General features: G+C 52.5%; 1 protein-coding gene across 1 annotated transcript in view; it reads right to left on the minus strand.

Annotated features, from left to right (window-relative positions):
• The window catches only part of JPH2 (junctophilin 2), a 60679-nt gene extending 35447 nt beyond the window's left edge, over positions 1 to 25232 (minus strand). The window contains exons 1-2 of the mRNA XM_028524500.2: positions 24074 to 25232; positions 3037 to 3826 (exon numbers count right to left, since the gene is read on the minus strand). Of these exons, the coding sequence (XP_028380301.1) occupies positions 3037 to 3826; positions 24074 to 24452 (1169 nt within the window). The 5' untranslated portion in view covers positions 24453 to 25232. The remainder of the gene's footprint in view (positions 1 to 3036; positions 3827 to 24073) is intronic.
• Between the last annotated feature and the right edge of the window lie 2544 nt (positions 25233 to 27776).

Consider the following 27776-nt stretch of genomic DNA (forward strand, 5'->3'; position numbering starts at 1 on the left):
GAGACCGCAAAACTGTCACGGACCAGAGGACACTAGGAAGACTTGACAGCTAAACGCAATTTGGGATCCTGGAACAGAACAAGGACAGTAGTGGGAACACCAGTAAAAATTCCAACAGTCTGCAGTTTAGTTAATGGTCTTTGACAGATGAATCTTGGTCATATAAGAAGTTAGCGTTAGGGGAAAATGGACAGAAGGTATGTGGGAACTTTCTGAACTATCTTTGCAACTTGTGTGTGAATCTAAAATCATTCCAACGTGTAAGTTTTATTTTTAAAACGTGCCCCCTTTAACTCATAAAAGTGTCCAGGTTTGGAAAACAAATTCTGTGATCCCCCGGTCATAAGGCTGGCCCTGCCCCTGGCCGAGAAGTCCTAAGGACATTGGCCACGCCTTCTTTCCTTCTCAGCTGGGCTAACTGCTCACCCGGTCACAGCAGTCTAACGTTTACAAAGTTTACAGGTACCCAGATGTGCTGGCTAGAGCTTTGGAATGAGGAGCTAGGGGTTGAAGCCCTCGTTCCCCCACCTGCTTGCCCGGGGGTCCTGGGCACATTACATTCCTTCTCTGGGTCTCCGTTTCCGCGTCTGTCAGATGAATTCACTGAATGGCAACAATGACAAATAAAGCTCATGGAGCCCTTACTGGGTGTCTAGCACCGTAGTGGATCCTGCCACGTGGCGCCCAGCCTCCCATCCAGGGCTCATTTCTACACCCTCCTCCCGCCCCCAGCTGCTCAGAGTGCTGCCGGCCGGCCGCCCCGCCCAGGGATCGCCCTTGGCTGATGAGAACCATCCAGCCCCAGGCCACACCCCTTTCCGGAGGGCAGCCTGCCACCAGTGAAGAGGTAAAGATCCAGCTCCCCTCACCTCAACTTGGGACGACTCTGAAGGTCGTCTCCACTGCAGCACCCCTCCGTGCATGAGCTTGCGGAGACGGCCCCGACTGCCTCTGCCCAACCCGCTTCCTTCCCTTCCCCACGAGGGTTACCCCTCGGCGGGCGCCCAGGAACTCCCCACACACTCATCTCCGTCTCCCAGCCCGCTTCCCAGGGAACTCATCCCTCGGTCGGACTGCGCACCACCCCTGGACCTGCGCCCGTCCTTCTCAACCCTCAGGCCCGCCCCATTTCCATAGGTGACACAACTGAGGTTGAAGAAGAAACCTGATTTGGCCAAGAACATACAACTAAGAAGTGGTGGTGGTGGTGCCGCGGAGGGGGGCACTGAAGCTCAGACAGGCGAACGGATTGGCCAGGTCTCTGAGCTAACAGATGGCAGCGCCGAGATCACAACCTAGGTTTGCTTACCTCTGAGAACCACAGTGCCACCGCCTCCAGCCCAGGTCATTCAGAGCCACCAGCAGGACTGCTAGGAATAACAGGCCACTGTCCTGCCACACCCACCGCTGTCCCTGCAGCTCACTCCACATCATCCAAAAGGAAATAATAACAGTACCTGCCTCGTCAAGATCTTCTAAAGACAGAAAGAGTTCATGTACGTCAAAACCTCAGAACAATGGCTGGCACACAGGGACCCCTCTATAAGTAGTAGGGTGAAAAAAGTCACGTCTTCACCTCTCAGTGTAAAGTTGCTGTGAGATCTAGACCTCCGTGTGGCTGAGCGACAGTCGGCCTGTGCCGGGGGGCGGGGCCTTGTCAGCTCTCCAGGTGGCTCAGGCCGGGCCTGAGCTCTGAAGGAGGAGGAGGAGGAGGACGGGAGAAACGGAAGGGGCAGGAGGAGGGTAGAGCAGTCCAGGCAGAGGGGCCAGCAGGGCCTGAGCTCTCCGGCAGGAGCGCTGAAGGAGACTGACAAAAAGCCAGCGTGACCAGCACGGAGAGAAGGTCCAGGTGCAGGTCAAGCATGGTAGAAAATGAGGTGAATAGGATCGTAGGAGCTAGATTATGAAGGGCCATTTACTCCCTGGTGGTTTGGGCCAAGTCACCTTATGTCTCAGAGCCTCACTTGGCTCCTCTGTAGAGTGGAAATAAAAGTAGTATCGATCTTACAAAGTCCTTGAGGAAACTGAATTAATCAATGTTTGTAAGCCACTTAAAATAGTGCCACGCACACAGTAGGTGCTACGGATGTTTGAAGACAACGTTGACACTTTTTCTAAAGTACAATGAGAAGACGGAAAGGGGTCTGAATACAGATGAAGGATGGGTGCTGAAGGGTGGAAGGGCAGATGAATGAATGCAGGGCTGGCAGACGGGTGGTGGGGTGGTGGCTGAGTACAGGGAGGTGCGCATGGATGGCTGGGCGGGAGTGTCTGGGTGATGCAGGCGGTTGGATGGATGGATGGATGGATGGAAGTGGGTGAATACATGGTTGGATATGAGGATGGGTGGGAAGCTGTTGAATAAATGCGGGTGGATGAGAGGATGGGTGGGTGGTTGAGGGGTGTCTGGATGTTTGGATGGGTGTCCGGGTGTCTGGGTGGCTGGATGTGTGAGTGACTGGATGGCTGGGTAGGTCAAGGGCTGGAGAGTTGTATGGACGGGGGTGGGAGGAGAAATAATTGAGCAGACAAGTCAGATGCATGTTAGATTGAGTCGGATGGACAGGGGCTGAGTGAACGGAGGACTTGTTCGGGTGTGTAGCGGAGACGATGGGTGAATGGAGGAGTGGGTGAACAGATGGATGACTGGGTGGTTGGGTGGGTAGCTGGGTGATGGGGTGGGTGGTTGGGTGACTGGATGATTCAGTGGATACACAGAGTGGAGAGGGTGTGTGGGTAGGGTGAATCCTTTGGTGAGGAGCTGGTGGTTCTGGTGGGTATCAGTTTCTGTGGAGGGAAGGAGTAAGTGCACGGAGGGGTTGGCAAGTGGGCGGATGGGAGTAGTAGCCGAGTGGACGGCTGCATGATTGGGTGGAGAACAGGTGACACCAGATCCTGAAGCGCCTCCAATTAAAGGAAGCCCTGGAAGTAAAAGGAGCAGAAACAGGTTTCGAGACAGGGCCTGCTAGGCGGCCAGGTCCCAGGACCCCCTTCCTCAGTGGGACCTATCCCATCTGTGCCACCCCGGGGTCCTACCTGGAGGCGGCGATCTCGGCCTTCTGGCGCGCGATGGCGGCGGCGCGCTGGGCGCCCTCCATGCTGTGATCCACCTTCTGCCGGACTTTGTTGCTCTTGAGCGGAAGCACACGGCGCTTGGTGCCTTTGACCAGAACGTTGTGGCGGTACTTGCCCTCCTCGCGGCGGCCGTCGGGCAGCGTGGTGCAGCCGTAGCCGTGGCGCAGGTTGTCCAGCCACTCGCCCTCGTACCGGAGGCCGCTGGAGCGCTCGCTGACGCCGAAGCCCGAGCGCTTGTCATTCTTCCACTCGCCCATGTAGGTCTCCGTGGTGGTGGCGTCGATGTCGGCCTCGAAGGGCGCTGCCTCGTCGGCGCCCTCCACACCCTCGCCCAGGCTGGCGGTGGAAGCCGCGTCGCTGGCGCCCGAGCTGAGGTCGCTCTTGAGGAAGCTGACGCGGCTGCGCTGGCTGCCCAGGGACGTGCGGGACTCGGCCCGCCGCAGCTTGCCCAGCAGCGCGCCCCGCTGGAACAGGCCGCCGCCCTTGGACGCCCGTGCGGCCACCTCGGCGTTGGCCAGCAGGCTGAGTGCGAAGCCACCGCGTGGGATGGCGGGCGAGGGCAGCGGCGGGCCATCCGAGATCGGCGAGGTGGGCGAGTCCGGGGCCACTGTTCCATTGCTGTGCTCACTGCGCAGGGACGAGAGTGACGTGCGTAGCGGCGAGCGCACCACCACGGCCATCCCGTAGGGCACACTCTGGCGTACACCGTAGCCATGGCGCATGCCATTGGTGAACTGACCTTGGTAAGTCCCTGTGGGCGAGGAGAGAGCGTATCAGTGGAGCAGCACAGTGGGGCTCCTGCATGTGGGCTCCTGAATGTGCACAGCGACGTGGGTGTGCCAGGGCAGGAGTGGGCAAGGCCATCCAAGGGGCCACGAGTTTCAGGATATGAAAACAGGCAAGGCTCTGAGGGCGTGAGGTTATGTGTGTGTGCAAGGACATGGGTGGACAAACTACAAGGAGTTTGTGCAGTGGTGTAAATGTTTCTGTTGGTGCAAACATGGCAAGGTCAGAAGTGTGCAAGATAGAGTAAGGCTGTGTGAGTCAGAGCGTCAATGTGTAAAGTTGTACAAGCAGGTGAGGCCCTGGGAGTGTGTGAGGTTACGTGTGCAAGGACACTAATGGACAAGTCAGAAGGGGGTTGCATGGTGTGCATATTTCTGTTGGTGAGAACACACGAGGTCTTTAGTGTGCAAAATAGTGCAAAATAGTGAAGTCAGACAATTTTAAATGTAAAGTTGCATGAATAGGTAAGAGCTCTGTGAGTGTGAATTTAAATGTGTGCAGATTTAAAATCATGCAGAAGAGAATGAAGGTGCAAGCCTGAGGAAGCAGGATATTGAATGGACAGTAATGTGAATATTTGCATTTGTGGGGGAATGCTAGGTGGTGGGAGCAGGAAGAATCCTGGATGTGCAAGGCAGCGTGTGCACAGAGGACACCGAGAGCATGTGTGCATGTCATGATGAGATACAACGCAGCTCATGAGCATTTGAGGTCTTGCGGGTGCAAGGACGAGCAAAGTTGAGTGAGGATGAAGACCATTAGGGGGTTGGAGTGCAAAGTTGTGTAGCAGGCAAGGCTGTCAGTTTGCTAGGTTAAACGGGTGTGCGTGGTTGTCCTGGTGTGCGGGGTGATGTGAATGTCCAAGCTCGTGAGCGAATAAGACAGCGAGTTTGCACAGTCGTGTGAATGTTGGAAAGCATGGAGCTGCGTTGGAGGGCATGGACGTGTGTATGTGTGCAAGGCCATGTGCATAGACTTTTTAAAAAGATTTTATTTAATTTAGAGACAGGAGAAGGGAGGGAGAGACAGAAACATCAGTGTGCAAGAGATACATGATCAGTTGCTTCTCACATGCCCCCAGCGGGGGATGTGGCCCTCAGTCCAGGCCTGTGCCCTGACTGGGAACCGAACCAGCGACCTTTCAGTTCGCAGGTGGGAGCTCAATACACACCAGCCAGGGCTAGAAGACTTTTATGGGCATACGTGTCAGTGTCTTTTGACTATATGAGATCACGAGTGTGCAATGCAGTGTGTCTGCAGTGGGGTGGGTACCCAAGGTCCCAAAAGCAATGACATGATGGGTGTGGGAGAGGTTCTGAATGTTCCAGCCACCTGAGTACAAATACAGGGAGACACTCTAAGACAAGTGAGTGTGTGAGGCCGTGGGCATTAGTGAGACTGACAGCACGTAAGACCCTGCGTGTGCAGGATGGTGGCGTGTGCAAGGAGACCTTGTGTGTCCGTGAGTGAGCTCGTGAACTCCCGGGAACAAGAGGGAGCGCAGAGCAGCAGTTAGGAGCACAGACACCGGAAGCCAGACCGCTGGGTCCACATCCTGCCTCTGCCATTGCTAGCCGTGTCACCTCTGGCAAGCGACAACCTCCCTGTGCCTCAGCTTCCTCATCTGTCAGAGACAGTAATTGCCTCTTACCTCTCAGAGTTGTCTGAGGTTTAAATGAGCTAAGATCTCTGAAAAACTCAGAAGGAAGACATGTGTGTGTGATAATGTGATTCTACAAAGTTGTGCCAGTGTGTGAGATCCCATGAACTGTACGAACAAGTCCACACAAAGCTGACAATATCTTCATGTTCCACCCCCATCCTAATGCGCTGTGCTCCCCAGGGCTCTGTCCACAACCGTCTCCCCGTCCTCCCTGGGCGACTGAATTATTTGGTTTTTGTAACTGTCATCTATGTCCCACTGAGTCCCCCCAGTGCACACGCACGTGTGTGCGTGCACACACACACACACACACACACACATAAATATATACCCTCAAGCTCTCCCCCCCTCCATATAGCTGCACGTGTTAGGTTGGAGGTCGATGCCCCCAGATGTTACACAGCTGCTGCCAGCTCATCGTCTCCCCTCGCCCCACACGCCTCTTCCACCTTCTCGGTCCTCCTCCCCCCAGCAGCAGCACTGAAAGCCAGGCCTCTGCCTTCATCTTCGGGCCTCCAGTGTGCGGAACAGTACCTGACGGTGTTCACTGGATTCAGTTGGGGGGGGGGGGGGAGGCAGGATTCAGAGCCTTTGTTTTCAACACAGTCTTGTCAACCAAAAGAATCCCAAATGGCCTTCTTCTCAATGAATCCCTCTGCCCTGGATGGCTGCAGAACTGAAACAGCCCCCCAGGTAAGGAAATCGTGAGGTCAGAGGCCAGGTATGCTCCCACTGGGGCCTTTGTACAGTCTGTTCCTTCTGTCCAATCCCTTTTCCTCCAGAGAGCCATCAAGCCTTTGCTTGGTGAGCCCTGTCCCGACCACCCTACTCACAACTGCAATCTGCCTGCACCCCCCAAGCACCCAGACGTCCCCAGTTTATTTTTACTGGTTTTCTACAGCACTTGTCACCTTCTGTATTTATTGCTTTTCCCTTCCTGCTGGAACGGGAGCTCTGTGAGGGCGGGGACCTCTCCTGTGTCGTTCTCCCACGCGTCCCCAGCGCCTGGAGTGGTGCCCGGCACGGAGAGGTGCTCCACAGACATTGCTGACTGATTGGCTGAACCAGTCCAGAAATCCCGTCCCACTGTCTGACCTTGCGCAATTCTCTTCCTTCTTCAGGCCTCCAGGGCCCCCTAGTCAATGACATGTTGGACACGAAGCCCCCTGAGATCTGAGATTGTGGGGCTTCCAGAAATTGGGGCCCTGTGGCTCTGGAGGGGAAGGACAGCATGTCCACGTGACTCCACACTGCCTGGTCCCTCCCAGCACGGGCTGCTCCCGCTGAGGCCCCCGCTCCTGCCTCGCCCCAGCCTTTCGCCACGAAGAGCCCCACCAAGGACCATGCACAGTGTCAGGGGCTCATGTAAACCTTTCAGTGGTCCTGTGAGGCAGGCCCGGCAATGATGCCCATTTACAGGAGAGGAGGTCGGTGGTCTGAGAGCTAAGAAAGCAGGATTGAAACCCAAGTCTTTCTGACACCCGGAGCTCATGCTCTGAGCTATCGTGCTCAATCCTGACCACCACTCTAGGAGCTCTGAAAATGGAATACAGATTTCCTAGGCCTCAGCACCAGAAATTCTGCTTTAACTCATTTGGGGGGAAAGGGTCCCTGGTGCTCTATACAACAGGCAGGAGCGAGCCGCCAGAGGTAAGAGGGACATCAGGGCTTAAACTCCCATCCATGTCCAACTGTGTGCCTTCCACCTGTCTCAGCAGAAAGAAAAAAAAAAAGGAAAGCGAACAAGAGTAGAACAGAGAAGATGGTAAATCGGGGGGAGGGGAGAGAAGGCATCTAAACTCTGGGCCCGACATTAAATCAGCCCACCTACCTCTAGCTCAGATTTGGTGTGAGATGGGCTGACCTGGTCCCTTTAAGCCTAGGAAAAACTGAGAATGCCACAGAGAGCCGCTCTGGGCCACCAGCTGGGGAGGAAACAGCCAGGCTATATTAGGAAACTTGTAGGCAAGTGGCAAGAGGCACAGACACCCAGGGGAGGCTGGGAGTGACGGGGCTCTGGGAAAGGGGAAAAGCCAAGTGCTGGGGTCGTCCTTAGCCGGACTCTCTCTGAGACAGGACGGTGCTCCCTGGGGACAGGAGGAGCGCATTTGAAGAGGGAGCGGAGGAGGGCCTGCTCACAGTTTTCTGTCCTACAAGAGGCCCTCTGTGGAAGGAAGTGCCCCCTGACCCCCACTGGGCTGGCCCCCTCACTTGGCCTTGTAAACACCACAGGGCTTCCCACCGCCTTCACAGCAAGGAGTGAGATGCCCAGCAGCCCCCAAGGCCTGGCATGGGGTGGCGCTGCCCACCTCTCCTGACGCATCCCCAACAGCTCTCCAGTCACACTCGCCTCCCTGCTTTAGGGCCTCTGCACACGCTTCCCTTCCTCTTCTCGGCTTACTCTTCCCCTCCCTCCACCGCGGGCCAGCTCTGTGGATACTGCAAGCCTTGGTTCACATGTGACCTCACCCGGGAGGGTTTCCTGAGCTCCACTCCCTGAATACTGCCATGTGGCGTCATGTGACTTTGTACTTCTTGGCACTTTTCCCAGTTGCAGTTCAATGATTAGGATGACTATCTGTTCATCTTAAGCCTTTCCTACCAGACTTTGGTTTCCAAGAGGGAGGGAGCCTTGTCCAGGCATCCCCGCTGGGATCCCACATCAAGCAGCACCAGTCCCCGGCCCAGGAAGCCCTCGGCCAACACCTGGTGACTCTGTCCCTTCTCGTGATCGACACCCTGTTGTTCTCCCAGGGGCAGGAACCCATCGGCTCCCTTTTCACTTGACTCAGTAGGTGGTAAGCTCTCCGTAGTGACTGGCAGTGACTTCTGAGCATGTTCAGGTCTTGAGACTCAGCAGCTGAAACCCCGGGAGTTGTTGGGGTCCTTGTGAAAGGCTAGCGAGGGCCATAGCTATGGTAAGTACAGTCCGGTCCCTCAGGCCAGGCTTCTGGACTTAATAAAACCTGAGTAGCGCCTTCTCCCTGCAGAGTGCCCTTCCGGTTTAGTGTAGAGTAGCCTGAGTTTTAACCTTCCCTCTGACCCTAGATTGCTCTAAAAAGACACAAATTATTTAAGCCCACTGAGCCTCATTTTGTCCTTCTGAACTGGAGGTAATGAGCCCCAATTCATATGCTGTTCATTCATTCCTTTGAATTCAACTATTATTTGCTGTGGATCCTGCGATCTTGACATGTGGTGCTGGGGACTCAGTGGTGACTAAATAGACATGGTCCCCGCCTCCAGGGGCTTGGCGTCCAGTGCCAGGGATGGACAGATTTACTCAGCCATCATGAAAAGAATCACTAGGCAGCACGGCAGCGGTCCAGAGAGATAACGGGCCGGGTCTGGGGTGGCGGTGGGGTGCAGAGGGTCGGTCAATCAAAGATGGACTGAATGACAGGCAAGGCAGCTAGCACGGAGTAAGTGCTCAATAAAGGCTGGCGTTTGGACAGGTCAGAGCCTTAGCTCAGAAACGCTGGCCCAGAAAGGATTAACTGGGAAGATGAAAAGGAGCCAGGGAGGACAGAGAGAACCCAGAGGGAGAGAACGGGACCAGCTCCAGTTTTCTGCCCCGGTCTGCATGTTTGTAAGAGAGCAGCCTTGCCCCCAGAAAGGCCCAGAATTCACTGGTTTGGGCACACCCCTGACTCTGACTCGGGGAGGCCTCCGAGCCCCCATCCTTCGGAGGAAGAAAATTCGGGAGTTTGTTCATCAGGGAGACCTGCCTCCACACCCCACAGACACACATGCGACAGAGCAGTTTCTGGAAGCCAAATCCATACTGTGAGACCTACCCTCCAGGCCAGAGAGTATGACGTAATGTGGGTCCTGGAGTGTTTTAAAAGCAACTCAGGTGATTCTAATATGCCGCCGGCAGCAGAGCTGAGAAACCTCTCCGCTGACCTCCAATTAGGCAACACGCTGTGTTCCTTCCGTGAAGCCTGCTGATGCCCTCAGCCCCGACTGTGCCCAGCTGGCCACACACTCCTGTACCCACACATGGAGTTGTGTGTTTATTTAAGAGTTTCCAAACCTGTTTGCTCAGCTGTGCTCCTTACGAAAAAGATGATTTCAAACAATTATCGAAACCAATGGGCTATGAGTGTTTTAAAATTTTTTAAAGGGTCGGGGGTTGTTTCTCCGAAAACAGATTGAATGCTTTTGGGCGTCCATGAAGGAGAATCCCTAAAAATTGCCCTTGACTTCAGTATGAAAAATTATAAAAGAGTGGGAATGAAATTATAAAAATCTAGACATTTCCTACACTCAGATTATCTGGAAGTGCCTTTCACTTCTCACCCCACTTGAAAGAAACCAGCAGCAACTGGAAGTTGTAGATATGAGATACGAGAATGCGAGGGAGACAGGGAGAAGCTCCATCAGTTCAGCCTGGTGGGGGGATCAGGAGAGCGGGTCCTGTGCGGGTGCATGTGGGTCGCCCAGCAGCAGCCCTCCTCTCCTTTGCTGATAGAGCCTCAGCTCTGCTCCAGCGTCCAGTCCTCCTCCATGGGACTCACATAGAGGCCCCTAATCCAGGGTAAACCCTGAGTGCTCCAGTCCACACATTCAAGTCTACCCACCTTGCCAATGATCAGATCAGGTATGAGCATGCGCTGAAAGCTGGCACTGAGACCTGAGGGGGAGTTGGCTACAGGGGTGGGGAAAGGGAGGCAGGAAAGACTTCTTAGTTCTCATAAAGACAAGCAGAGAAACATATCCTCTTCTACTGTTGTATGTTGTGGTATGTGAAGATGATCCCTGGAGCTACGGCAGCCACTTTGGGACCATGAGGGGAGCTAGCTGAGAACAAAGCTGATGCTCTGTGGATGGCAGAGCAAGAAGGTGGCAGGAACCTGGGTCCTTGTTAATGGTGTTGAGCTTCTGAATTAACCAATCTTGAGCCTTCCCTACCTCTGTGTTCTTGTTCATGTGAGATCATGAATATCCTTATTGTGTGGTAGCCACTAGACACGTGTTTACTGAGCACTGACTTTCAAAGATTTAGTACAAAAGAGAATGTAGAATATATCACTAATAATTACATGTTGAATACATGTAGAAATAATATTTTGGATAAGGCATTCAATAAAATATATTATTAAAGTTAATTTTACCTTTTTAATATGGCTTCTAGAAAAAATTAATTTACATATGTAGCCCACATTATATTTCTATGGAAAGTACTGGGTTAGGTCATTTCAAGTTAGAGTTTTCTGTTACCTTCAGGCAAAAAAGTATATATATATACATAACACACACACACACACACATATATATGTATGAATATATAAACACACACGTGTGTATATATGAGGGTAGGCAAAAGTAGGCTTACAGTTGTTTGTATGGAAAATAGTACAATAGGAAAAAAAGAAAATACCACAGTAATTAATAATACAAAAATAAGCCCTGTGTTTTGCGCACTCACCACTGTGCACTTACTTTTGCCACCCCTGTATATGCTAACAGATATAGCGCTGTCACTCTGATTTTAGAGCTGGGAAAACCGTGACCCCGTGGTATGTGTGGCAGCTAGTGGCGGTCAGCGACACGTGTCCATCAGTGCTTTCTCTGCTGCACCACCCTGAGTCTGAGAGCATCCCTGTGAGTTCAAGTTTCGGAAGTCCTCGCCCAAACCTCAGCCCTGAAGAAAGCACGACCGTTTCAGAAGCCCAAAGGGAGTTAGGAGATGCAGAGTTCACTTAGAGACAGAGAAATCTGTGGGCCAGACCAGCACGCTGTCTCCATATACAGCATGGACACTGAGAACACTGCCCTCTCTGGCCAGCGACCCCTGCCTGTTTCTAGAAAACCGTCTGAGGTCCAAATGTCAGTGCCCCTGGGGACTGGACAGAGACGGAGAGAAAGGAATCAGGACGAGCTCCTCGCCAGGGGCCCCCACTGCCTGTGGAAGTCCTTACCTAACAGTCCAGTATCTTCCTGACCTTGACCCAGTTTACCTTCTCAGATCTGTCTCCCCAAACCCAGTTTCAAAGCCCAGTTTCAGAGCCGCCTTCTCGAGGACCCCTCCCAGGCCACCTTCTTCCTCCGAAGTCTCACTGCTGCAGGCATTCGTCACGTGTCTCCTGTGGCCGCTGTCTCATCTGTATCTCGCCTGTTTTGTCTGACGGCCACCCCTGGTCCTTCCCCGTGTCCTCGCACACGGTCTCAGATGTGAGCGCAGGACCACGAAGCATCAACGGCTTTCAGATGGGGTTTGAGGTGCAGCATGGCCCAGAGGGGACTGAGTGCCAGAGAGTCCAGGGGGCAGGGGCTCCCGTCCAGGCACACCAGAATCGCACAGCAGGCACACCAGGAGTGCACATGGTGGTGAACACACCTGCCTGTGCCACAGACACCCATACAGGTCCTCCCAAGTGTGGGGTCCCATCCCAGCTGGGCTCTAACCCACCTTGATAAAGACCATGAACCCAGCATCCCAGAGAAAGCAAGTCAAGCCTGAGACTTCTTAGGGAGCAGCAGAGAATGGAAATTGCCTGGGCTCTGGAAACAGATAGACCTGATTCTGAATATCCCTGTAATTCCCCCACTTCTCCGGCTCCACCCATCCACCTCCTATAGGCCTCACCCGCCCTCCCCGGCTGACCACAGCAGCAGCTTCCCTGGTCCCCTGCCTCTCCTGATGCCCAACTCAACCTACCCCTCACTTCCGCCAGCCTCGCTTCCTCTGTGAGATGCAGGTCGGATCTGCTTACCCCCACTCACAATGTTTTCCCAGAGCGTTGAGGGAAGATTGTCTTGGGTCCTAGGAAACACATTCTGAGACTGAGATTGAATGGGGTTGGTTTTGTGCTGAGTGCCCTCAGATCGAACACCTGTAAGGTAGGGAAGCAGGGTTCAACAGCAGAAGTTGAGCAGTTACAGCCAAGGCCTCAACTAATCCCATGGGGGTCTCTGGAGCTGGCCCTTCAGGGCTGTCCAGGATTAAAGCGAGGAGGCCAGGTCTTTGTACTCCAGGATGAACCAGGCATCAGCTGTGGGTTGCCCCGGAGGGAGGCACCTCCCTTTGTTTGACAGGGAGCAATGTCCCGCTATGAGCCGTCCGCAGCTAACGTTCTGGCTGCTGAGGGGATGCAGACCCTGGTCCTGAGGGGTCTGAGGGGGTCTGAGGGGGTCCCGCAGCATCTAGCACAAGGGTGAAGTCCAAACTCCTCATTGACCTGTGAAGCCTCCGTGGCCTGGGCCCGCCATCCCTCTGGCCTCACCTGCCCCACTTTCTCCCGCAGTCTCTGCGCTCCAGCCTTTTCTTAAACACGGCAGACTCCACCCCCACCTCCAGGGCTCCGCTGTTCCTTTCTCCTGGGGAGCACAGTGTGGCTCCCCGGGTACCCAGTGAACCCCATTTCTGTGTTTGCTCAGCTAAGTAAGCACAGCAAGTTGACTTTGTGGGGCTGCAGTGGGCAGTACGTAGGTCATCCAGCGGCGAGCTCGGACTCTGCAGCGCCGGAAGCACTGCAGGGGGACCGGTCATCCCGGTTTGTCTGAGGCGGAAGGTTTTCCCACAATGTGGGGCTTTCGGCACTAGAAGCAAGACAGTTTCCAGGCAAAGCAGGATGGCTGCACACCCTACATCTGGGTGAGGAGGAAAAAAGGGCATTTCGTGATAGCACGATGTTCAGTGGCACGCTGGTAAGACAGCTCTTTGGGAAAATAAGCACACAGCCCTGATGTGTAGCGTCCCCCAGCTTCCATCGTAGAACTGTCCCCATCGTGGCCAGTCAGGCTACCGACTGGCGAACAGCCGACTTGCACGATTCCTGAAAATGTAACAGTGGGCTCCCATGAGCTGGTAGGAACTGGGGCCAGCACCCGTGTTTTGTGCAGCCACGTCCTTGGCATCTGCCAGCAGGCAACGTGCTGGAGTGGACCCTGGGGACCTGGTGGTGCAAGGTAACACGTGGTCTGTCACATGGGCCACCTCCCCACCGTTTTGTGTCCACAACAGACTTCTGCGACTGGATCGCAAGTCCGGATCCTCCTAGCACGGCCGTGCTGTCTCCGCTCCCCGCGCCTCCAGGCAGACACGGTCAGTTAGCCGGGGTGCAGAGGGAGGAAGCTGACTTCCCCTTCGGAGCAAGCGTGGTTCAGCCCCCATTACGCAGAGGATGAAGCTTGGGCACAGAGAGGTAGAGGGACCTGCCCAAGGCCACACAGCCAGCCTTAGCTGGGACTAAAGAACAGGTCTCCTGCCTTGCTTGCTCTTCTAGTCCTTTCTTGCCTTGAAGAGCTGAATACCCCAGTAAGGGGAGGAACAAAAGCAACCTTTTGGGCTCTGAGCCTAGATTCTAGAGAATTCTGCTTAGAGCCCCCAAATACATCTTGTACCCTGCAGGTCTGTATATAAATGTCATTTATGTGTTGAGGGGGAGGGCACTTTTTAAAATTACAAGTCACATGTGTGTCTATGTGTACACACACACATATACATATTCTCTTGCATAAAATTCTAACAATAGAAGAATATTTTTTGAAGTGTACCATCTCCCCAGGGGTAACCGCTGTTAGGAATTTAGATCCTTCTGGGCTTTTTTCTACTCATTTACAAGCCTGTACAAATAACAAATAGACTAAAAGGTTAGCTGTTTCCCACTGTCCTCGCCACTGAGAACACTACCTGGCACATATGAGGCACTCAGTAAACCCTGTCGAAGGGCTCTTGTTCACTTTAAATGTCTTAGGTTCCCTTCCATATGAGTGTGGGTGGGTCTTTTAGTGGACTTGTACTTCATGGCGTGGCTTTGAGTGAGCTGAATGGTCCCTTTGGGTGAGCATTTAAACTAAGCTCTGTTTTCCCCGTAACAATCCCAAAGCCTAGCTTGCTGGCTGGCTCGCACGCTGGCACCAAGTCCCTTCCCGTGGCTCCCAAATGCTGCCGCCCATCAAAGCTCCTCTGTCTCCGGTTTCCCAGGATCACCACTCTAAGACCCAAAGTGGAGGAGCTGATGACAAATGTCACCAGCTCCCAGGAGCAGGGTCGGGTTGCAGGGGTGTACGATGAGTCCCCATAGCCCGCAGGGCTCCTGCCACCCCCACATCCAGAGGCTGCTGCCCCAGATGACACCCCACAGCTTGCACAAGAAGCAGGGGATTAACCAGGCGACATCGCCTGGGTGCTGACAGCCTGGGTCCTGTGGCCTGGGTGGGGCCTCTTTGCCAGGCACTCGGACAGCTCAGCCACCCCCTGGGCCTTGGAAACTAGAAACAATTGGGTGTGTGGAGTGGGGAGGCAAAGGGACCCAGGGGAAAGTGGGTTTAGAAGGAGGACCCCCAGTGGTCATTCAGGCCCCCCTGTGTGCCGTCCTCCCCACAGCCCTCATGTCCCCATGGCATGTCCCCGTGACAAGCATCTGTCACCCACGGTGTCCAACACTGAGCTCCTGACCTTTCCTCTCTGAACCCTTGTTCCGTCTCAGTTCGGGACAGTGCCATCCTCCTGTGGCTTAGTCCAAAGCCATGCAACCACCCCGACTCCTTTTTCTCTTGCTCCCCCACCCAGTCGACCAGCAAAACCTGTGGCTGTACCAGAGCTCTCCCCGCCTCTGCTGTAACAGGACAGGGTCCACACCACTGCGGCCTCTCACCTGTGTTGTCGCCCAAACTCACTAATGGGTCTCCCTGCCCCTCCCCTTCTGCATCACCTCCTCTCCCTGAAAGGTTCTCTCAACACAGTAGCCAAAGGCATCCCTTTCAGCAAAGTCAGATCGTGTCACTTTTAGCGTCCCCACATTTCTCAGGGTAGGAGCCAAATCCTGACAGTGGCCGACAGGCCCCTGCGTGAAGTGGCCCCTCTCCACCCTTCCTGGCGGGAATGTTAGACAGGCGTCGTCACATCGCTCCTTGTGTTGTACATTTCATCAAGGGCCCGTAGTGTCAGGCTGTCTTGTCACCGATGCTGTGAAACTGGATCACTTTGTGCAGATGGTATCCATAAAGGATTCCAAAGTAATTAAAAATAAAAGGAATAAAAACTGTCGCACATGCCAAATAGCATTTCCGGCAAGCATCAGTGTGCGGCCCCCGCTCTAGGCCATCAGCAGCACGTGCTGGAATATTCCAGCCACAAGGGGCTCGCTACCTACATGGCAGGAGGAGGGGGTTGCGTTGTCCCACTGTCCCTGGACCGCTCCATGGATTTTGTCAGCTAGGTTTGGACCCATGAACTCTCGGTGACACAGGCGTGAGGAGGGGCCCTGGATACTGCGCTCAGGAACAGGCCTAACTGCCTGCCCACCTGCTCTGCTGCTCTGGCTCAGGAAGGGCAGGAGACAACAGAATGACACTCTGGCCTATGGCAGGAAGCAAGCCCCGTACTCTGCACCCCACCCTCAACCAGGGCCCTGAGAAAACGAGACTTGACATTCCTTGCAAGGGTGTTTCAGCAAGGGCTGGTCTGCGGAGCAGCTGCTGGGGACATGGAATTTAACAGGCCCTGGACACTTGATGAATCCCAGGGGACCAGCCTTGGACAGGGGCACGTCGGAGGGACTTGCCCAGTTAGACACGTGGATCACAGAAAACAAGGTCACGGAGAGGAAAGAGTAATTATGTCCACTTCCCTGTCTTGCTGGGACCCCTGGGGTCCCCGATAATGCCAAGGAGGTGGCGTGACAGCAACTCAGCCGGCTGTCACGCTGACCCCTGGCCGTGAGCTGGGGCATGAGATTTTGAGGTTATATTATGCTGATGCTACATTCGAAATGGAATCGTGCCTGGCACGGATGTCATCCACGCTGGCAGCACTCAAGGCAGAACTAAATGAATCAAAGTCTTGGCTTATTAACTGCGCCAAAGTCAAAAGCTAGTTTTTGTGCTGAAATATTCTCTCCCCCAAGCAGGGACAGCTGAGGTGCAGGCCATCCTGAATTAGTTCTCCCTTTGGATCGTACACAGAAATACAGAAAGAACAGTATGTGTTTCCGCTTTCCTATATAATAGGCATTATACTACGTATTATCTCATTTCATTGTTTCAATCATAGTTTAAGGGAGATGTTTACATCCTTAATGGGAAAGAAGAAATAGAAGCTCAGAATAGTTACATGATGTCCCCATGTTCGTAGAATTAAGAAGTGGCACTGCTGGGATTTGAACCCAGATCTCACTACTCTAAGCCCTGAGTATTTAAGTACCATGTGTCTCCTTCAGACTCTCTTAGGACTGTTACACTTGGTTTTTAACAGCAATCAAGAAATTTTCAATTAAAAGATGTTTTTCTTAATCAGAAAATCAAAAACAAAAAAAAGCCCTAGCTGGTATGGCTCAGTTGGTCGGGCATCATCCTGCAAAGCGAAAGGTCGCCAGTTTGATTCCCAGTCAGGACACCTGCCTGGGTTGCAGGTTCGGTCCCCAGTCAGGGTGCTTATGAGAGGCAACCTATCAATATTTCTCTCTTGCATCAATGTTTCTCTTCCTGTCTTTCTCCCTCCTTTCCCCCCACTCTCTAAAAAAAATAAGTAATAAATAATAATAATAATCCCACTAGAACTAAGAAATTAATTTAGCAAGGCAAAAGGATTCAAAGTCAATGTTTAAAACTAATTGTATTTCTATAACCTAGCAATAATTGGAAAAATGAAATTTTAAATGCCATTTACAATATCATAAAAAATACTTGTTAATTTTATTTAACAAAAGATATGCAAGACACTGAAAACTGCAAAACATTGCAGAGTGAAATTAAAGAAGATGTGAAAAAATAAGGATATGCAAGATCATCACGTCCGTGGACTGGAAGTCTCAGTGCTATGAAGATGCCCATTCTCTCCAAATGGATATATAGATTTAATGCATTTTAAATCAGACTCCCAGCAGGCCTTGTAGTAGAAATCAATGAGCTGCTTTTATAATATATATAGAGATGGAAATAGTGCCCTGGCTGGCGTAGCTCAGTGGATTGAGCGCAGGCTGCGAACCAAAGTGTCGCAGGTTCGATTCCCAGTCAGGGTACATGCCTGGGTTGCAGGCCATGACCCCCAGCAACTGCACATTCATGTTTCTCTCTCTCTCTTTCTCCCTCCATTCCCTTTCTAAAAAAATAAAAATAAATAAAATCTTTTAAAAAATCACAAGTGCAAGTATGGCACTTTAAAAAAAAAAATGGAAATGACCTAGAATCACCCAAACTGTCTTCAACAAGATGAGCAAAGTTGGAGGATTTACTCTGATTTAAAATTTACTATAAGACACCAGTAACCAAGACAGCATGGTATTGGCATAAAGATAGAAAAAAAAAATAGATCAATAGGAAGAATATTCCTTTGGGGAGCCATCAAACAGATAAATATGGAGGTCAAGTTGATTCAAAGAACACACATCATGGGCCCAGACAGTGTGACGCCAGGCGCTGCTGCTTGGGACTCTATCCCGGCAAACTCATTCAGCTTCCATTTCCAGAGTCAGCTGGGCGAAAATGAGTTCAAGTTATCAGCTTTGGGCAGGAGAAAAAAAAAATTAAGCATATTTAGAACATGCTCGGGTTTTTTTGCCCCATTCTTATAGTTAAACATACAAATATCAAATAAAAGCGCTCACCAGATGCCAAACTCGATAAGAGTTTTTATATATATGGGGGTACCATTTAACTCTCCAAACAAGATATCAACGAGGTAGAATAATAGATCTATGAACGCGATCGAATAAAAGAGAAAATGGCAAGTACTGCCTGGAGAAAGGGGAATATGGTTTCACGAGGACTGGTTCTACGTTTGTGTGTGTGTGCGGAGAATCACAATGTGCAGAATCACAATGTTTGTGACACCCCACGGCGGGCTGCCGTCACAAACGTTGGAAAGCCACTAGTGTAGTAGGTAAGAGAGTTGGTAAGAAGCCTCAGTAATATAATGCACATAGGGTTCTTAGCACAGAGCCTGGTACACAGTCCAGACTCAGTAGGTGGTAAATGCAGTTGCTGTGGCCATTGTCAAGGCCAGGTTCATGGGCATTCACGTTTCCTGGGTGGGTGCACAGGGCCCTGGGCTTAGAAGGGCCCTACACTTGGTTGAATGCTCTGATGTCACCACCTTGAAATTCTTAATGATTTAGAAGAAGGGGGTCCCACATTTCCATTTTGTACCAGCCCCCCCAAATTATGTAGCTAGTTCTGATTATGCTCTGTAGTTATTTATCATTTACTAAAATACTGATATCATGAAATATTTAATTATCACTTAGTATTATCAAAATTCTATCTGTCTCTCATTAGCTAGAGGACTGTGAGTGCAAATACTTAATCTGTGTCTCAGTTTCCTCACCTATAAAATAGGGGTAATGCAGATTATGGAAAACAGTATGGAGAGTCCTCAAAAAATTAAAAATAGAGCTGCCATATTATCCAGGAATCCACCTCTGGGTATTTATCTGAACAGTACAGAAACGCTACTTCAGAAAGATACACACACCTGTGTGTTCACTCCAGCGTTATTAGTAATAGCCAAGACGCGGAGGCAACCCAGACGTCCAAAAGGGAACGAGTGGGTGAAGAGGGCGTGGTGCGTACACACGATGGCGTATTCCTTAGCCACAGAAATGAATGAAATCTTGCCATTTCGACAACACAGATGGATCTTGAGAGCATTATGTTAAGTGAAATATGAGAAAGACAAATACCATATGATCTCGCTTCTATGTGGAATATAAAAAAATAAAGGAATAAACAAAACAAGACAGAAACAGGCCCACAGATACAGAGAACAAGCTGATGGTTGCCAAAAGGCAGGAGGGAAATTAAAAAAAAATTTAATACAAGAACAAGGGAAAGTACAGGTTTTTCTTTTCAACAAATGGTGTTATCTAAAAATAAAATAAATTAAAAATTAAAACCTTTCATCTGATGTGGAAGATTAACTCAGTCCTTAGTCTCTTCTTGGTAAATTAAACCGATTCTTTTAACTTTTCCTTGTAAAAAAAAATAAACAAACAGGAGTACTAGCAGCACACCCCCCGTAAGGTTGCTGTGGAAGGTTAAATAACACGTGCCCCCCACACCAAGAACAGCACCGGGCAGGTCGTGCGCACTCCCCAAATGTTAGCTATTGTTATTATTAGCTTTATTTTGTAAAAAAAAAAAAAAAAGTCAGTCTTGGGCCTGGTTTCCGACTGTGCATTTTGTGGAGGGCAGCACTGAGTCAGATCGATGGTGGGGGAGCTCAGGGGGGCACTAAGCACAGATGCACACATTGTGCCTCCGTGTCAGGGCAGTCACAGGCCTCCGAGGCCAAGGCTCGGGCCCCAGGTCAAGAACCTCGGAGGGCAAAGGTCACCAAGGCCCTTCTAGTCCTGAGGTCTGTGGGTCTCTGGGGTGGGAACGGCCTGGCAGCCACGCAGGACGCTGTGACTACTTGAGGGCTCCACAGTGGGCTTGCTTTGGGGTTTCAAGTCAGCGGCTGTTTTTAGCGAGGCTGTATATGGTCAGGGCAGGAATGAGGGCTGTAGGTAGGGGAGGGGTGCCAAGAGGCTTACCGCAGGGTCTAGGAGGCCAGAGCCCCTTGCCTGGACCACCTTCCTCTTCCCACTAGGAGACTGGGGAGCGAAACCTCCAGCCAAAGAGACAAGCATGGAGGAGACCCAGGGCCTGAGCAGGTGGGAAAGGCAGGGGCTTCCAGGAAGACACCAGGTCAAGTCACTTTAGAGCTGTGATTTTCAAACCTTTTGACCATGATCTCAGTAAGAAAGACACATGACCTCCTAACACACACATAAACAGACATTTTTATACCCCCCCACACTGCATACACACATATCTATCTTCACCTGAGCACATATTTCAGGAAACAATGTTTGATCTTATTGTCTATGAAACACTGATATTTTCTATTCTTTCACTGAAAAAAATGCAGGTCATGACCCACTAAATTGACTTTGCCACCTCTTCTTGGGTTCACACCTCCAGCGTGGAAAACTGCTATCTTCTTTGGTCTGGAGAAGGCACCTGTGACTTCTGACTGCCAGGCGAGGTGGGGAGTGGAAGAAACGGGGCACGCGGTCCCTTTGATCATTATGATCATTACGTCCCAAAGCTGTGGATAACATCTAAGTTTCAGCTGGACATCCAGCTGGATGGCAAGTTTCGGACCTCCTGGCTCTGCACACTCCGTTCTCTCGTCCTGGAGCACTCTTCTTCCATCCCTGTCACCCGGCTCGCTCCGGACTTCAGAGTCGGGCTTGCCGCTTACTCCAGGAAGCCTCCCTGAATGCCCGAGTCTGGCTCGATGCCTCTGCCTTGCTCCTTGAGTCCCCGGTACTACACCCCTGCCTGGCACCCAACACACTGTAGTACAGTTTCGTGTTAGGTCCTCTGGAAGATGGGCACCTTTTCCATTCTCTTCATTTCTACACTCCAGTCCCACCCCCTCCCCACCCAGTGTAGTATAGCACGGACTTCATAACAGTCACTCAATAAATTTATTGAATGAATTCATGATAGTTAATACTAATAAAAGCAACTACCATTTACTGAGGGCCCCTTTGTCCCATGGGAAATCTTAGGAGAGATTAGGATAAATTCATTTTATGGATAAGGAAACTAAGGCTCCACGAGATTAAATAATGTGACCGAGCCAGGACATGTCATGACCCAGGGCCATCTGACTCCCTGCCGTTCCTAATCACAGGATCTTATTTGTCCACATTCCCTTCCGTGCTGCCCAGGATGGGGCACAGGGCAGGTCCTTAACGAACCCTCTGGAACCGATGACAGGTTGATTAAAGAGATTTTCCAAAGCAGTGGCCACATCTAATTTTGGAGAGTCGCACCTCCTGCGTGGCTTGGGAGGAAGGGTCTGAAAGGTTTCCAGGCTGCCCGCATGTGGGGCTCACTTGTTCAGCAAGAGAGTCTGGGCCTCTGGAACCCAGAAGAGCAGGTCTTCTTCTCCCCGGGGCACACTCGGGATAAAACCCAGGCCCCCGCAAAGCCTTCCCAGGCTGGCCCCCGCCCACATCCCCGGCACCAACCCTGGCCAGCTCCACTCCGCCACTCTGTTCTGACACCCCGGCATTCTCACTATTTCTTAGACACGCCAAGCCCAGTCCCGTCTCGGGGTCTTTGCCATGGCCGTTCCCGCCCCCTGGAAGGAAGTCTTCACTCTAGCGCTCTCCACCCGCTTCTCACACTGCCCTATCCAAAACCATCACCCTCTTCCTTCTTTGCTGTTGTTTTCATAACACTTGTCACTTCTGGAAATTACATATGTGTTTGTTTTCCAGTTTATTTCTGTGCTCTTCACGAGACAGGGAGCTCCCTGAGGACTTGCTTACGCACTGCCTCGGCCCCTGGAACTCGAGTGGGGTGGTGCCTGACACATAGCTGGTGCTCTAAAACATTGGTCACATGAATGAATGAATGAATGAATGAATGAATGGGTTCTCCCCCTTTAAACGTATTGGGAGATCATCACAGAGCTTCCTGGAAACGTGTGTCCCTGTGGCTCACATCCAGGCACCAACACACACACACACACACACACACACACACACGACTTGGTTTGGAGACGGCGGAGAAGAACAGGGAGAAGCAGTTGGCACACGTGCACTGTGCACCTCTTTGCAAAGGTAACCGGCGCCTGGCGGGCCCTCGGGTCACCTGCATCTCACTGAAGCCGGAGAAACGGAGGCTCGCTCGCTGCTCGTCCCCAGCACTCAGCACAGTGTTGGGCACGAGCATCCGGGGAACTGAACTGCACTGAACGGCAGAGGTTCAGCAAACAGCTTCAGGTCGCAGAATTAGGAAGCGCGGCGCCAGAATCTGTCCTCGGTGGGATCCAGTTCCAGCCAGTGCTGTGCCACCACCTTTGTGCACACAGAAACTCCAGGGACGCAACCTCGTTAACATCCAGACACTTTCGAGGGCAGGCCCTGGCCGGACACCCACCAGCTGGCAGCCCCATGGGCCCATCCTACACCGGAGACGGCTCTCTCTCTCTCTCTCTCTCCGCACAGAGGCCTCCACTGGAGCGAACCCCCCGCCCTGGGCTGACTGCGCCCTTCCTGCCCCACCCCAGTCCACTGCCGGACGGCCCACTTCCTGCCCTCTGCTATAAAGGGGGCAGACTAGCGATGCATTTAATATACAGCAAATGCCCACTGGTGCCAAGTAGGTATATTTCTTCATTAGCCATAGTTCCGAGTTATCTGTGTCAGCGCCTCTTCCCGACAGGGCACGCGAGGGAGATGATGTCGCAGAGTGACCCCGAGCTGGAAGGAACCCGAATGGAACAAACACCTGAAGCAGGAGACAACGTCCCCGGGGAGTTGAACGGTAAGTCTCAGGCTCTTGGGCCAACAGATAAAGTTGATGATGTGATACAGGGACTTCCATAGAGTTTTCACGAGTCACAAGATAGTGTTAATTTTCTCCCCCAATATTTCAAAATGTGAAATCACTGTCCGCTCACAAGCTGCCCCCAAACAGGCAACAGGCCAGCGTGGCCCACTATCTAAAGTTTGGGAGCCCCTGACTTTGAAGAACTACTTCTTAACTGTTAATGTGCATAAAAAGTGCTGGACAAATTTAAAACCGACGTCTAGGCCGACCCTCAAGAGATTCTGATTTCGCAGGTCTAGGGCGGACCCCTGGCTTTGCTTCTGACCGTGGAGACAGGCGCTGCTGCCTGTCCGCTGACTAATATTTTGAGCAGTGTGGATATTTGTAAGCCTCCCATTTCATGGATGAGGAAACTGAGGTCCCGATGAGTGATATCTCCAAAGTAACACCCTGGGGATCAGGTGGTGATATCTGTTCTGCCATTTCCTAAGGCTGTTTTGCCACACACAAAAAAATTCTTCTCTGTTTCCCGAACCCACTGAGTCCTCTGGTCCTTCTGAACCTTCCTCTCCCTCCTCTCTCTCCCACACCCAGCCTCCGAATGCAGTTTTCCCATCGAGATCCAGCTCAGACGTCACGTCATCTAAAGCATCCTTCTCTTTACCGCGACAGCACTCGGTACCTACCCATGCACCGTGGCTCATCTGCAAGCCTGTCTTTGAAGCCCCGGGCTGTACCTTATTCCTCTTTATCTCTAACCCTTTCAGGGTGCCTGGCAAATGGGAGGCATCACAGAAATACGCACGGAATAAAAGGATGCATGGATGGATGGGTGGATGGGTGAATGAGTGAATGAATGAATACTTCATGATCTATTCCTTGATGATAATTCCCATGGCAAAGCTGAGCCTAGACCCCGGTTCCTCTAAAGCGCAGCCTGGTGTATATCCTGCAGCGGACTGCATACCTAGCGTGCAAACAGCAGCAGTTACGTGTGAATGAATGTGTGTTGAGTGTGCCTTTATATGGCAGGCCTTGAGCTAAGCACTCCTGCCAACCCTCCCAATAGCCCGCACTGGCCCCATGGTTCCTAACACAACAACAGATGCAGAGGGAGGCAGAGTGAGAGGCTTGCCTGAGGCCACATGGCAGATGACCTCCGGGCCCTCTGGTTCGGTGTCCCACCGCCCCGTGTGTGTCCGCCCCGCACCAGCCTCCCTGGCCCGCCAGGCCCCTACCGCAGCTCCGCCGGCCCCAGCCTGGGCTCACCTCCGTCGGCGTAGGTCTCGGTGCCGTAGCCGTCCTGCAGCCCGTTGTTCCAGGTGCCCTCGTACTTGGCACCGCTGCTGCTGCTCTGCCGGGTTCCATAGCGTCCCTTGAAGCCGTGTGTCCACTCGCCCTTGTAGAGCCATCGTCCCTTGGTCTCTATGCCCAGCCCGTGCCGTTTGCCCTGGCTCCAGTATCCCTCGAAGGTGTTTCCGCTGGGCCAGGTGTAGACGCCCGCCACTTCAAAGCCGAAGTTCCAGGAGCCCGAGTACTCGCCCTGGCCCTTGGGGCCGGTGCACAGCCCGTGCCCGTGGGCCTTTCCGTTCTCCCAGCCCCCGCAGTACGCCCCGCCATCGTCAAAGTCAAAGCGGCCCCCGCTCATCTCATCATAGCCCCCGACGACCTGACTGTCCTCCAGCTTGGGGGTAGAGGGTGATGGGGGTGCCAGTGGCACTCTCCAAGCTCGCTCAGGGCTGGGCCCCCCACTCACCACCACCGCACCCCAGCAGGCGGAAAGCAAGGTGCCACCAGAGGCCGAGCGAGCCCAGGAGCCAAGTCAGCACTGAGTCGGCTGGTCAGTGCCATGCCTGGGAGGCCCCCGCTCGGCCAGCCAGACGAGGCTGCCAGCTAGGAAGTGGGGAGGAAAGTTTCAGAGCCTCCACCGAGTGTCCCGAGTCTGGCTTCCATGGAGCCAAAAGGAAAAACACTGTGATTCCTTTAAGCAGCACAGTGAAAGGATAGGTGGTGGGATCCCCAGTCCGGCTCAAAGAGGGGAAATTCCCCTCGGTGACGGTCCCAGCCCCCCAGGCTGAATTCCTGCAGCCTGCTGGCCCCCTTCTCCTCCACCCTGTGGGTGTGCGGGACTGTCGATCTCCCCGCTGCTGCCCCGCCCCTCTCCAGTCCTGCCCTCCTCCCCGGACGGAAAGGTCAGTGTTGCCCTAACAAGGCCATTGGATCTCAGAAGCGGCTCCCAAAATAACCCCCTGGGCCAGCCCAGCCTCCTTCAAAGCGGGAGGGGTGTTTCAGATGGGGCTGGAGCTTCAGACCCTGGGAGTGGCTGGAGGGATGAGGAAGGGAAGCTGAGAACCACGAGTAGGCAGCTGGGGCAATCTGGAGGCTGTCCTCCCCTGGGTAAGAGCTCTCTTCCACCCGCGGGGCTTCTGGAGTCTGCAGGGAGGGAGGGGGCAGGAGGAGGGGGAGGGGAGGGGAGGGGAAGACTAGCAGAACACCCAGTCCTGGCACACTGAAAATCCCCCTGGCACACGGAGCAAATCCCAGCCCCACCGCCACTCACATGCCCTCCCGGGTCCTGGGGCTAGGGCGCCACTGCCAACCCCCAAAAAAGGAATCTGGTGACCTAAAGAGAAAGGAATGGGGCCTGGTTTCACATATGATTTTGAAAGCACAAGAGGGAACTCAAGAAGAAAGGTGGGGTTCTGGAAACAGACTGGGGATACAGCAAGTCCGAGTGCAGTGCTCACGAACAACCCCCGCCCCCGCCCCCCCCCCGGAACCCCGAGAAAGCCCGGGGCAGAGCCCGGTGCAAGGGCGCGGGCCGGTCGCCCGGGTGCTCTCCCACAGCAGGGAGTGCCTCCTCCGGAGGGCTGGGAGTCCGTCCGTCCTCCGACTCTGAGACGCAGGTTGCTTGTTGTGTTGGAATGAGTTCCTCTCAGAAACATGGAAGCATCGTGATTTTTAAAACATTCTTTCCAAGCCCTCTTGCGCTCTGCTGTCCAAAGAGCCTGTGAAACACAGGCTTCATCAAGCTCTTGGGGCAGGGTCAGGAGGGACGAGCCCCTAGTGCATTCCCAGCACTCAGGTTCCCACCAAAGTCCAGCGAAAGGGACAAATAAATCTCCAGGATGTGAAGCCGTGGCAGGGCTAAGGGCTGGGAATCCCAGCTGAGCCCAGGGTTCACAGGAGCATGGAGTCACTGGGAGAGGTAGGGACCACCAAGAACAGGAAGCTGTGTGTGTGTGATGGGGGAGGACAGAAACCACGGAAGGAGCAAGCCCAGGAGGCCCGTGAGAACAGAGGACTCTTAATCTGACTTCAAACTTACACCCAAATCACAGGAGGACTTGGGGCTCTTAAAATCACTGAAGTTTTGTTTGCTTCAGAAACGGATAGAAAATACTCTCTCCCTTCCTCGCAGCGGATTCCTGGTCTCTAAAACCTGGAACCTTCATCATTCACAGCCCCCTGCCTTAAAGGGCCCCTTCTGTGTCCAAGTTTCAGCCCCCAGCACGAACACCCGGCCGCTGTGCTCTCACTGGCTGTTTGCCAGGCCGACAGGCAGCGAATTGCAGGGGATAAGGACTGTATCAGCTGGGTTTTGTCTCACCACCCTGCCGCCGGCTTGACTGACAGCCTGCTTGCACACTTCACTGCTAAGAACACCTCAACGCTGTCCCCAGGGTCCTGCTTTTGCCACTTCCCACCCAAGTCTTCGGAGAATCGCACGTTTCTTTCTAGCTCTGCTCTCAAGGGGAGGAGAAAGGGCATCTCCAACAGGAAGCTAGAGTAGTTTGTTTCAGTTGCCCAAGTTCAATACCCTTTGTAGTTAAACGCTAAGCGAATCACCATAATCCTACTCTAAGGCTGGGTGGCTGCTGTGTACTAGAGAACTGTTCGCCTATGCAAATTTAGCCAGTTAGCCACTGTTCATCCGTACGGCTCCCTACAGGGGTTCCCTACCAAGGGCCTGTACACATAAGAATCAGCAGGAGAAACAGATTCCAGACCCCCCCACACCACCCCCAACCTACTGAATTAGATTGTGGGGTAAGGCTGGGGCCATTGCGTTCTTTTTAAAAGTTCAGATGAACCTGATTCTTACTCCTGGCTAAGAACCATGGTATGTTGTCAAATTAAGAAACTGTTGTTTAACAACATTTACATATTCATGAATCTCCGTACTCACCATAGGCTGTGTCTGTTACCAAACTCCAGGCTTCTGCCACTTGGGGTGCTCCGTTCAAAAATGAGATGACGTGGTTGTCCCAAGGTAGATTGGTTTACTTGCAACAGGTAAAGGCAGGGATTCATATACACAGTTCTGCCCCCTGGAAGGGAGGCTTAGCCATCACTTAGATACACTATTTGTCAATTTCATGTTTTCTTTCTTTTGTGGGGTCAGTTGGCTACTTTTATCCCCTTGAGTTCCTGCCAGCTCATCCTGTTTACTGCTACATCTGCAAAATACTGTGCTACACTTTAACATTTAGCAAGAAATAACATTTAGGAAGAATGGCCCAGACCTTGAGACCCTCGACCTATCTAATATGTAGGATGAATAGTTGTGGAGTTAGATTCGTGTTCAAACCCAGTTCTGCCCCTCACGAGCTGCGTGACCTTGGACCAGTTGTCAATTTCTTTTTTTTTTTTAAGTTATGAGTGAGATCATCTAATTTTTTCTTTTTTAAAAAGATTTTATTTATTTATTTTTAGAGAGGGAAGGGAGGGAGAAAGAGAGAGAGAGAGAAACATCAATGTGTGGTTGCTGGGGGTCATGGCCTGCAACCCAGGCATGTACCCTGACTGGGAATCGAACCTGCGACACTGGTTCGCAGCCTGCGCTCAATCCACTGAGCTACGCCAGCCAGGAATAATTTTCTTTGAGCCACAAAGTCTTCATCTGTAAGAGTACCTCTTTCAAAGGATTATTAGTGTTAAGGATAACAGTATCTACCTTATATGGCTGGGT

Source organism: Phyllostomus discolor, chromosome 9 (genome assembly GCF_004126475.2).
Source record: "Phyllostomus discolor isolate MPI-MPIP mPhyDis1 chromosome 9, mPhyDis1.pri.v3, whole genome shotgun sequence".
Classification (NCBI taxonomy): Eukaryota; Metazoa; Chordata; class Mammalia; order Chiroptera; family Phyllostomidae; genus Phyllostomus; species Phyllostomus discolor.